The sequence below is a fragment of the Netta rufina genome (genome assembly GCF_964035555.1).
Source record: "Netta rufina genome assembly, chromosome: 19".
Taxonomy (NCBI): domain Eukaryota; kingdom Metazoa; phylum Chordata; class Aves; order Anseriformes; family Anatidae; genus Netta; species Netta rufina.
This window is the reverse complement of record NC_140143.1, coordinates 2,339,970-2,352,268: the sequence shown is the minus strand read 5'-3', so window position 1 is coordinate 2,352,268 and position 12,299 is coordinate 2,339,970. Positions and strand designations below refer to the sequence as shown.

General features: G+C 47.4%; 1 protein-coding gene across 1 annotated transcript; it reads left to right on the top strand.

Moving 5' to 3' along the window:
• Positions 1 to 233: 233 nt before the first annotated feature.
• On the top strand, positions 234 to 10,974 carry KCNJ2 (potassium inwardly rectifying channel subfamily J member 2). Its single transcript, XM_084298643.1, has 2 exons — positions 234 to 373; positions 5,454 to 10,974. The coding sequence occupies exon 2, from the start codon at positions 5,670 to 5,672 to the stop codon at positions 6,951 to 6,953; it is 1,284 nt and encodes a 427-aa protein (XP_084154769.1). The 5' UTR covers positions 234 to 373; positions 5,454 to 5,669; the 3' UTR covers positions 6,954 to 10,974.
• The last annotated feature ends 1,325 nt before the right edge of the window (positions 10,975 to 12,299 follow it).

The window sequence follows — 12,299 nt, the reverse complement described above, 5'->3', positions numbered from 1 at the left end:
CGGCGCCCCCCGGCGGGGCAGCCCCGCGCCCAGCCCCGCTCCGCTCCCAGCCCCGCGGCTCCCCCCGGCCGGGGCCGCTCCGCCGCTCTCCCCGCAGCCCCGCGCGGCTCGGCGCGGCTCGGCTCGGCACGGCACGGCCCGGCCTCCTGCCTCCCATTGGTCCGGGATAGCGCCGAGGGCGGGGACGGCCGGGCCGCTATTAAACATCCCATGGCAGCCCGCAAAAAGGGGCAGCGGCTCATTGAGTGGCTCAGTTGCAAAGCGGTGCGGCGGCGGCCGGCGGGCACCTTGGGATTGGCTTGCTGCGTCCCCCCAGCTGCTGGATCTTACGCCCTTTTAACTCTCTAAGCACCTCTGTTAAGGCCACCGGCAGGTAAGGAGAGCCTTCTTATTGCATCTCTTGCAAATGGTCCCCCCCGAGATGCCAGCCTGCTTTCTGGGGGCAGGGGCGAGGCACCGGGAGCTGGCCAGGGGCATGCAGAGTGCCCCGAAATTCCCGAGCCGAAGCTTTCCTTGCTTGGGGAGTTTGTTGCACGGTTCGGCATAACCCCTTGGAGGGGGAACTCCTGCGTTTGTCATGTACCAGACCCGAGCTATTCTCAGTGCCTAAAATAATTAGATAGGTATGCTGGGAACACTCGAGCATCTGCTTGCAGCATCTGTTTATGTTCATAACTTTCCATGCACCAGCTGCTCCCCCCGAGATATTTTATTCGGGGGAAGGGCTGGAAGTTTGCATGACAACTCTGTCTTGCAGGAGCAGCACTGCTCCATCCCTTCCCATTCTTCTCGCCTGTTGTTTCCTGTACGAGAGAAAGGTCAAAAGTATCAAGCTTTAGCGATCAGATGCGTGGTTTTGAAAGGAGTGTCCGAAATGTTTCAGAGGGGTGTGAAACCAACCCGTAACTTCATTCATTGCCCTTATGGAAACGGGGGATTTTCTTTATTTTCAATCATCCTGCCAGAAATAGGAAGAAAGGAAAAAAAAAAAACAACATTGCAGCTGGGGAGCCGGTGAAGAGGCTGCATTGTTTCAACGTAGTTCATGACAGCTAGAGGAAAAAATACTGATAAGAAATGGCAGATTTATTTATGGGTTTGAGCGACTGCTTTGTCATCTTCCCGGGCTGGGGCTGCCACAGGTGCGCGCTGGCTCTGGTGTCCGGTGCTGGGGCCACGCAGCCCTGTCCGGCCCACAGGCAGCGGCACTTGTTCGGTGCTTCAGCCTTACCTTTACACTTGTTTGCTTTTCCATCCTCACAGCCGGTGCATCAAGTACACCCCCTGGTGATGACTATTTCACTTGTAGCTATTTTGTCATCAGCTAGAAATATCCCGAACCCGGCTCCTTTGCGGGATAGCAGATGCAAACGCCACTTGTGCTTTCCTTTCTCCTGTTTCTTCATACCCATTTCCTTGCATCATCTGTTCATTATATTTTATTTTATTTCCTTTTTTTCCCCCCACTGCCTGATGGCTAAGGACAGATCCTCCTGAAGGCACCTCACTGCTTCGTACCCTGTGTAACGTGAGCCCTGCCAAGTGGAGTGGTGCTGGGCAGCGACGTCCAAGTGCCGCAGGGCTTTGGGGGAAGGTGCTCAGGGTGGCTGGACACAGAAGTGAGCGAGCAGGGACTGTGGGAACGGGCTTCACTCATGCGAGCAGCTCCTTTGTTCTGTTTACTGAGGACAGCAGGGGAAGGCGCTTCGCTAAGGTAGCGCCGGTGCTCTCTTAGCAACATGTGCCCTGCTCACGCTGCGGGGCTGCGTGGCGTCAGCCTGGGAATAACTGCTCCAAGCGCTCATTAGTGCTCCTCTCTCTCCCCCGCTCTTCTTGCACTTCACAGTTTTTGCTCGGTATTAAACCTTCTGCACAACTTCCCTTCGAGGTGTTGGTCGCGGTGCTTAGACATGTGATGTAAATGTCTCTCCTCTGGGGAAATCTTGAGGGGGATGCTTGCTAAGGGGAAAGTGGGGGTTTGGGTTTCTGGTTGTGGGATTCACACCAATGTTGGCTTGGAAATGCTGCAGAAGCAGTACAGCCCTGCTTCCCTCTGCTCCTCCAAGCATCCCCTTGAAGCAGAGTAAGTCTGTGGCTCTCCCATCCCATCCTATCCTACCTCATCCCATCCCATCCCGGTAACGCTGCGTCGGTGCCAGTGCCGGTAATTACAAGCTGCGTTGCTCTGGTCTCCGATCCTCTTCCAGCAGGAGCAGTAGTGTCAATTAATAATAATAATAACACACCTAGTGATGATTGACTTTACAGCTCTGTGTGTGTGAGCCTGTTTGCAGTGTGTTGAGCCCAATTACACACAGGGTTGGGTTGGTTTGCGGGTTCTGGGTTTGTCTGGTGAGGTTTGTGGGGCTGGTCCCGCGCTAGCTGAGCACCTCCAGCCTCCAACGCGTTGCTGTCGGGGTGTGTGGGGGCAGCAGGCTCATTTTGCCTTTCAGCAGCAGGTGGATTAGCAAAATAAGAAGTACCATTAAATTCTCAGGCTCACTTGATTGTTCGTGGGATTTCTTTTGGGTGAACTCTGCTGAAACTTGCTGTGCAGGTCGGGGTGAACACAGACCTTGTGGGGCCCAAGCACAGTGCTGGCCGTGTTCCTTTCCCCGTATCCTCCCCACGCCGAGCACTCGCGAGGAAGAGAGGCGATTTGTGTAGCAGAAAGAAGACAGCCACCCCGCCAGCAGCGGCGGAGCATGCCAGAGCTTTGTTGTATAAACTTCAAGGAGCAGGCTGTAAACTTAGCAAAGTGTGCCCCTGGGCGCACCTCCGAGTTTTAGGATCCTCGGAGACCAGGAGGTGCAGGTCTGCTCCCGGGGCAGAGTGCCGACAGCGTGCAGCTATAAAGCTTTTCTGCAGGACACAGAAATGCTGTGCAGATGTACAGGAGGCAGAACGTGCTCAGACGGTCCGAGCGGGGATATGGCGGTGTGCGATACCTCACTCGGGTCCCAAACTTCTAAATTCAGCCAGCTCACCGCAGGAAGTTGCCGTTAGGATTTCAGTGATTTGTGGAATTCAAACAAATGTCCTGGGGTCAAGCCTTTTGTGGGGGGAGCTGCATGTTCTGACACTTGAGACTTTACAGCTTATCTTTCCCTCCACCGCAAGTTTTCCTCTAAAATCCAAGAGACGATGCAGGGGGGGGGTAAAAACAGGACTTCAAAATAATCTGTTCCCTAGGTTGTGTATTTCCATCAGCCTGGAACAAAGCAGACTCTGAATGTGGAAGTTGAACGCGACTATGATTATAGGATGTGGTTTAGAAAAGTGATCAATTTGTGAACCAATGCAATGCTTTTTCAGGGAGTTCTGTGTGTGGAATGCATAAACAATTTCACTTTCCCCCTCTACTCAGGTTTCTAAAAGTATTTTTAAGATTTTGTTTTTTTTTTAAGTGAACATTAAAAGAATTCCTTTGTGGTTTTTGAGAAACCCCATGATTAAAAAGGTGCAAGGGAAAAAGTGACTCCCGACATAGTATAGGCCAGACAGTCAGATTAGTATAAGGGCAGTTATACCATCCCGTAAATCTACATTTCACTCAAACAGGACACTAATGAACCCATCAAAAGTTGCCAAAATGTCTTGTTTGCTGCTGAAGTCACAGATGACTAATGTCGGCAAGTAGGGGTTGGACCCATTCTTGCACAACAAACAGAAGTGAGAAAAAAGAGAAGGTAAAAGAAAACCCTGAAGACGTCCTCCAGGGAAAAACATCCTGCACGCAACTGCAAGCATGCTGTTGTTCTCTGTTTGTCACCTGCTCCTTTTCCCAACAAGTGTTTGCTGACCTAAAGCCCTCGTGATGTAGTGGAAGGATGTGGGAGGGCCCAGAAACTGTTTGAAATCCCTCAAGTTGTTGGAACACCTCATCCGTGCTTTGGGCGCTGCTGTTGGGAAAGGAGATAGACCCTTACGGAGAGTATCATAATTTAATCCCCCACTAACGTAAACGGTGTTTAAGTCTCCTCTCCCATGACAACAGATAGCAGACGCTCCTCCTCGCTTGGTTTTGGTTTTATTTCCTCCGTGGGGTGCATGTATGGATGGAGCAGTTGCAATAATGCATCTCTTCTCCTCTGCAGCATTTCAATTACATTTCCTGATGTACAGTGCATGACTTAATGGATGACGCACTTGTTAAAAGCTAAGCCTGGGTCTAAGCCAGACCTCCCTGAAACAAGTCTGGTAGCTTCTACCCTCCGGAAGAAGGTTTTGTAGCCTCTCTGCTGAGTCTTAATTGCTGGCATCTAAGACCCAGAGGACACTCAGAACCGCTGCCCTTTGGAGCTTGAATTGGTTGCCTCCTGCTCCCGAGGGGAAGGTGCTGGTACTCTCCACCAAAGGTGTTACGAAGGCTCTCAGCCAGCCCTACTCCACCGTAGCCTTCTGCTGGTTTCATTCACAGGGGCAGATGTTGGCTGTTACCAGGTTTAGTTTGATTCATATGGCTTAAACCTGATATAAATGTAAAAGCCATCCAGAACCCAACAAGTTGATGGCGTTACGGGTACTGATGCAGCCTTTATTCCTCTGATTTGCAGAGAGCACACAATGCCTTTTTAACTCCCACTTAATAAAAACAAACAAGCAAATGAACAAAAAAAACCCCATAAGTTCTATGCAATGTAACTTCAATACATAAAGGGGGTTTATAAGAAAGAGAGTCTGCAGTGGCAGGACAAGGGGAGATGGTTTTAAACTGCAAGAGTGCAGATTTAAATGGGATATAAGGAAGCTGTTTTTCACTAAGGGTGATGAGGCCCTGGCCCAGGCAGAAGCTGTGGGTATCCTGTCCCTGAAGGTGCCCAGGGCCAGGCTGGGGGGGCTTTGGGCAGCCTGGACTGGCTGGGAGGGTCCCTGCCAATGGCAGGAGGTGGCACTGGATGAGCTTTGAAGATCTCTTCCCCAAACCGTTTCATGCTAATTTAAAGGAAATCACTGATACTTATGCTTGCATTTCCCAACTCTATTATTTTTCTCAGCACATGTTGTCCTCCCTTTTGCACACTCCCTTGTTTGCCATAGGTAAAACAGTCCAGGAGACAGACCTTGTACATCGTTAAAAGCTGCTTCAGTATTTTTATTTGAACAGATGGAGGCTAAAGCTAATTCTTTGTTTCAAAACAAACAGAAAGCGCGGTTGTAAGCAGCAGATAGATTCTTTGCATGCTTGACTTTAAAGTGAATATTGCTTAGAGACTTGTGCAACATGATCACAGTGCTTTCACTGAGAAGAGCAGTGGCTTCTCTGTAGTAACAATGTCACCTCTGTCAGTATATAACTGCGCTCGGAGAACTGTGCATTCCAGAAAATGCTGTTGTTAAGAATAAGGAAACTTCCTGCAGACCCAGAGGAGTTGTTTTACTTGATTCTTGCAGGCTTGATTCATTGTCCTTTTTCCCCAAGATCTAATACGACATTTCTCTTTCTCTTGCAGACCATGCCCTCTCTATGACGGTTACTTGTTAAGCTAACTCTGCATGCCAGAAGACTGTCCTTGGTTGATCCAAGGGCTTTTGGGGACTCCGGCTTCTCCCCAGTTTTTCTGTGTGTGTGTGTTCCTCTAGAACTTTCAAAACTGTTTCTCCAAAGGGTTTTGCAGAAACTTAGACTGTTTTCTAAAGCAGAAGCACCTCAGTCCACAGCAGTAGTGATGGGCAGCGTGCGAACCAACCGCTACAGCATCGTGTCTTCGGAGGAGGACGGCATGAAGCTGGCAACCATGGCCGTTGCCAACGGCTTTGGGAATGGAAAAAGTAAGGTACACACCAGACAGCAATGCAGGAGCCGCTTTGTCAAAAAAGATGGCCACTGCAACGTCCAGTTTATTAACGTGGGCGAGAAGGGACAGCGATACCTGGCAGACATCTTCACCACCTGTGTGGACATCCGCTGGAGGTGGATGCTAGTTATCTTCTGCCTGACTTTCATCCTCTCCTGGCTTTTTTTTGGCTGTGTGTTTTGGTTGATTGCGCTGTTGCATGGGGATCTGGAGAATCAAGAGAATAACAAACCTTGTGTCTCTCAAGTGAGCAGCTTCACTGCAGCCTTTCTGTTCTCCATTGAGACCCAGACCACGATCGGCTATGGCTTCAGGTGCGTCACAGACGAGTGCCCCATTGCAGTTTTCATGGTGGTTTTCCAGTCTATAGTAGGCTGCATCATTGACGCCTTCATCATTGGTGCTGTCATGGCAAAGATGGCTAAGCCAAAAAAGAGAAACGAAACTCTAGTCTTCAGCCACAACGCCGTGGTGGCCATGAGAGACGGGAAACTGTGCCTGATGTGGCGCGTCGGGAACCTGAGGAAAAGCCACTTGGTGGAGGCACATGTGCGAGCACAGCTCCTCAAATCCAGGATCACGTCGGAAGGGGAGTACATCCCTTTGGATCAAATAGACATCAACGTAGGGTTTGACAGCGGGATAGACCGCATATTCCTGGTCTCCCCAATTACAATAGTACACGAAATAGATGAAGACAGTCCTTTGTATGACTTGAGCAAACAAGACATGGACAATGCTGACTTTGAAATTGTAGTAATTTTAGAGGGCATGGTGGAAGCTACTGCCATGACGACCCAGTGCCGTAGCTCATATCTGGCAAATGAAATCCTCTGGGGCCACCGCTATGAGCCCGTACTCTTTGAAGAGAAAAACTACTACAAAGTGGATTACTCAAGGTTCCACAAAACATACGAAGTGCCCAACACACCCATCTGCAGTGCCAGAGACTTAGCAGAAAAGAAATACATTCTCTCGAACGCAAACTCCTTTTGCTACGAGAATGAAGTGGCCCTCACCAGCAAAGAGGAGGAGGAGATTGACACTGGGGTGCCTGAGAGCATGAGCACAGACACCCACCCCGACATGGACCACCACAACCAAGCAGGGGTGCCTCTAGAGCCACGGCCGCTACGGCGGGAGTCGGAAATATGACTGACAAACTCTTCCTCTCTCTTTTGGTTGAAAGGAAAAATAAAAAAAATCTATCGGTCAAAGGCACGTTGACCTGAGAAGTTGGCCCAGAACAGTCTTCAGACAACGGTACTGTTGAAGAGTGGTGTGAAGGCAAGCAGACCTGAGAAACCCCGGCTGGTTTTAGGGCTGTCCTCGTAGGAGGGACAACAGAAAATGAACTCTAAACACAAAGCACTAAACATGTCTAAGTATGAACAGAAGGCACATATGTTGTAGAATAAATTATGTATATATTTTTTTACAAAACTTGAACTTGCAGGCAAGCTTTGGTTGGGTTATTATTATTTTTTTTTCAACTTTTTCCAGAATGCTTCTCTCTAGGGAACAAGAATGTTTTTAATGGCATAACAAAGGCAAGAATCTGCCTTATTATTATTATTATAATTATTTTTTAAAAAAGCTGCTGCTAACTACATGAACACAAATGGTTATTTTTGTTGCAGTGTAGTTTTTATTTTCTCTTGTGTAATTTAAAAAGAAAAAAAAAAGTCAGTGTTGAACTTTTGGGGTTGAAAAGCTCGTGATCACTACAGAGAGGCCAACGTTGCCAGGAAGTCTAAACTCCTTTTGAGGCCAGTAGTTTGATAGCTAGAATCAATTTCTCTCTTTCCAATTACATAAGGGGCATTATGTAATATCAGGCCAATCAGTAGCCTCCAGCAAAATTAAGATTTTTGGGGGGAGAATTTAATTCTCTGACTAAAGGAAAAATGAAATATATATATACATAGAAAAAAGTACTAAGTTAAAACTACCTAAGTGGATACCAAAGAAAATGCACAGTTTTGCACAGTGGAGTTTATTTAAGGAAAAAAAAAAAAAAAAAAAAAAAAAGAAACAGGCTGCTTTAAACAAACAAAAAATTCAAACCTCAGACACTTTTTTTTTTCTTTTGATTTTTTTTTTGTTTTTCTTTTTACGACCTTTATTTTGCACCTTATTCTAAAAGCTTAAGACTCGGATCTAAAGTGAGGTAGGGATCTACCCTGCCCCTTTTCCCTTCTATGGGGGAATAAATTCCCTTCCTTGCTGGTAAGGAGAAGCACAGCTGGGGGAAGGCAAAGGAGCAAGCATCTGTCCTCCCCAGTCGCTCGCCGAGCTGGGCTGCAGCAGAAGGTCGAGTGTTAGTGCACACATTCCCAAACTGGCGCTAGACCTCAGCGCCCTGAAAACTGAGCCATCCGCCATGCTGCAGGCGTGGGACCCCCACATTACCAGGCAAAATCTGCCAGGGACAGGGAAGCTGGTGAGCTGTGCCGGGGCAAAGCGCTTCTGGCGCGGGTGTTTGGGCACAGATGAGCCGAGACGTATAAATCCCCAGGAAGAGGTTTGGGAGAGGGTAATGGAGAGGAAAAAAAAGGCTTTTGTAACACAGCTCTTGGGAACGGCACAGGAATGGTGGCATTTTGTGAAAATGCTTCTCTTCAGCAGGGCAAGGGTGTCAGAAAAAGTATATTTTCCAGCTCATTTGGAGAGGGTTTATTTGGGAGGATGAGGCTGCAAGGCAAGCTCCATCTCCTGCCTCCTTTTCCCCGCAAACATCAACATCAGTGATCAGTGGATGAGAGACATGGCTGAGCTCTGAGCAGGTTTTGTGACCTCCTGCGATGCTCTGGCCCTGGCTCCTTCGCCCAGAAGACTTTAAATTCTCTGTGCCTCTAAGATCAAGGATGCAACCAAACTGCACGTCACGCCTGCTCACTGGTGGCTCCCCCGAGGAGCAGGTGGAGAGGGGAGGCGGTGGGGACAGCAACCCTAGTCCACTGTTACAGTATTGGATCACTGTATGCCATTAAAAAACAGCTTGTTCTAGGTCTAATGTCTTCTGCAAACAGATATCTGTGAAGGCCGCTGGCCCCTTCCAGCCCTGCCTGAAAGAAATGCCTGCAATGAAATGGTGTCTGATAAGATGGTATCTGCAGTGGGTGGGTTCGAAACTGTGGAAATTTGACATTGTAAATGTAGATTTGGCTACTAGAGAGGGCAGACGATTAAGTGCAAGTACAAGGCTATTACTGGGGTGGGGGGAAGTAAATGAGAGGAAAGCTGAACGCGCAAAGCGACTCGATTGCAGTTTCTGGGTCAACAGTAGTGAAGACAACTGAGTGCTGCTAGTGCTGCTATTGTGATATACTTGTACAAGGAAAATACCTAAACCAAAGAGTATTCAGTGAAACGGAAAGCGCATGAAAATGCAAAGGGGAAGGGGTGGAAATGGGACGCCGGCTGGGAGAAAGGGGACCCCTTCTCCAGGTTGGTGTGCCCCAGGTGCACAGAGCTCCCACTGGGTGATGATACTTGAGATGTTTGAGGGAGGGATAAGAGATGGGGGAAAGGGGAATCCAGGACTTCAGCTTTTTTCTTTAAAGTAAAAGGAATTCAGAGAAAATTAAAAAAAAAAAAAAAAAAAAGAAAAAAAGAAAGATCCCCTCCCCTTAATATTTCTGGTGCAGAGGTTTGGGGTTTTGTTTTTTTTTGTTTTTGTTTTGTTTTGTTTTTCAAGTCAGTTTTTCAGAAATATTTTTAAAATGTACATTTTATAAAGTTTATCAAGTATTTTCATATTTAAAGCCAAATGTAAATAGAAGTCTGTAAAGGAGGACAAGGAGAAGAAGAAACAGAAAAGGCCACAAAAAGTATAAATTCCGCTCGGCAGTCTCGGCTAGCTAGTACCTAGATGCTACCGGTTAGCATGATTTTTAGCAAATACTTGCAAGCCTTATAGGATTCCTAATGCTATGAACTTCTCTTTATTTATTTTTTACGCATGGACTTTTAATTTGAAAACATGTTCTAGTTACTGGCATTTTTAAAACTTACCAGCTTTCCGAGTGCTAGTCTTGTCGAGGGTGCGCATCGAGGTAATCCATTACACTCTCTGCCGCATTCTTTTTTTTCTTTTTTTTTTTTTTTAATAACCCTTTGTCTTTGCCGATGGACTCTGACATTGCAGAATTGCACTCAGCCTCTGGCTCTGGGAAGCTGCTAGAAAGAGACCTGCAATGTGCACGCCATGGTACCCTTCCCCTCGTCCATCATTTCTGTATTTCTGAACATGCCTTGGTAAGCCCAGTACAGGACAGGCAGTTGTAGCACACTTGTCCAGCAGCAAATTGGGTTGGTCATTTTTTCAAATGTTATTTTTAAGGAGTACAGAGTGACTGACGGCATTTGGTCTGTTCCTGATGATCTGGGGCCACGCTGATGCTTAATTAGGAACCCTTTAAACTGACTGAGCTCTACCCACCGGCTCCTGCAGGCTTTGGGTGAGCCTCTTTATCAAGGATAAAGTCGGCTCACCTGGCTCGCACAGAAGGTTTATACTGTATTTTGCCTAGGGTCTGGGGGGAATATGTTATTTCTGCCCTTCCCTGAAAATACTTGAATGAGACACTTGTTGTCTGAAACATACTGCATACAGTGAAGAAAAACATTTCCGAGGCAGGTTGGGATCTCTTCTTTCCTCTGTCTCTTCCGTGCGAGCTGTCTGTTCTTAGGTAGCAAGGGTAGAACTCCTTAATTATTGGCTGTGTTTAACAATACCCTCTCCCAGACACGACAATCTTCTGTGTTGTTAGTTTAGCACTTGCTCTTCTTGGGAAAGACAAAGGGTCCAGATGTTTGATTTGTTCTCCTTAGGTCTTCTTTTTTTTTTTCATAATGGATTACAAGGTAAAACTGAGAAGTACTGTAATGTCTTTAAATTATGGCTGCTCATGACCATTGTAAAGTAGAAGGGTGCTGCGTAGTTGCCATCCCACAGCCAACGAGAAACTTATTTTGTAATGACTTTTGGCCTGCAGCTATTGTAAGGTGAACAATCTAGGCATCTGACAGTTGTCCATTACTATTTTCCTGTTTGCAGCCTTTTTGTATCAAAGTCTTCCTAATGTACTGCACAAATTGTGGATTGTACAGATTTTTATATATTATGTCTTATTTTATTATTTCTAAATAAATAAAAAAAATTGAGAATGAACTGGTGTATGCAGCATGTATGTGAATGAAGTGGGGAGAGGGGTCAGGACGTTATTACGGAGCTGTGTTTATGCCTGTCTCTGAGCACAGCCATTGTCTGAAGCACTTTAGGAAGAGACAGGTCGTTCCCTCCCTGGACAAAAGGCAGGAGGAAAGGTGATACTATCATTATTTGCCAGATGGGAACACAAACATGATCCTCATTGGACTCTGCGGTCAGTGTAAGGCAGCTTGCACCAAAGGAAAATCTATCCCAGAGAGACTGATTGACTTTCTTAAGGTCATACCTGAAGCTGCAGAGCTCCAGATCATTAGCTACAAGTTGTCTGAAATAGAAAGCAAGCTCAAAGTCTATGTAAAACACAAGGCAGGGAGAGAGGGGAAATGAAAATGCAGAGCATAAGCAAGCGCACTTAAAGATTTGGGAAGGGATTAAAAAATCAGGCAGGAAACATCCTCAAATCCCCACGAATCCCCATGTTTCATATCTCCCTGGATCATCCCCATTTGGAAATGATGCTCTTCATCTGACCTGAAGTCCAAACACATTTACTGTAATCTTAACACATGCCTTCTTTATCTGGAGCCCTAAGCCTTTGGGGCTGGATTCTTGTGTAATGGGACGGGGAAGCATTGCTGGAAAGGGGCTGGGAGTATCCGAACGGGGACTCAGTGCCCATATTTGTCAGGCCGGGCAGCTCCTTTCCCGCTGCTGTGTGTGGCCTCCGGGGCAGACATTGAAGCTGCGCAACTGTGACTCAGCTAGAAAACGCTGATCTAACTGGAATAAAATGCACTACAAAGCCTGAGGACGGCCGTGCAATATCGCAGCGCAGTTTTGACCCCTCGGCTGAACTGTCCGACTTTTCATCAGTCTGCAAAGCCCTTCGAATACAGCTCTGAAATGAAGGCTGATGGAGCCCTGACCTTGTCCAGAAGGACTCCATTTAGAAATTCAAATTCCCATTTCAAAAACTAATGGTCTCTTGAAAAGCTTATAATGATAATTGCAGGGCTGGATGTAGGGACAGCGCCTGGCCGTCACGGCCTGGATCTGCTCGCTGTCCCTGCAGAAATCCACCCCCGCGGGAGCCGCTGGCTGCTCTGAGCCCTCACTGCTCGGGGCACTGCTGGGTCTGCCTCTCCCGCTGCCTACACTGTTAGCACCCTCTCCTATTGCTGGCTGCTGGGGTGGTCAGGTGGAGTCAGCATAAATATAGCAGCAAAACACAGACTGCATGTTTTGGTAGCTAGCAGGGTAAGAGCTGAACTTTCTCCCCTCCCGTACCAGCTAGATGCAGCATAGAAAGTTGTGTTATAGGCAGA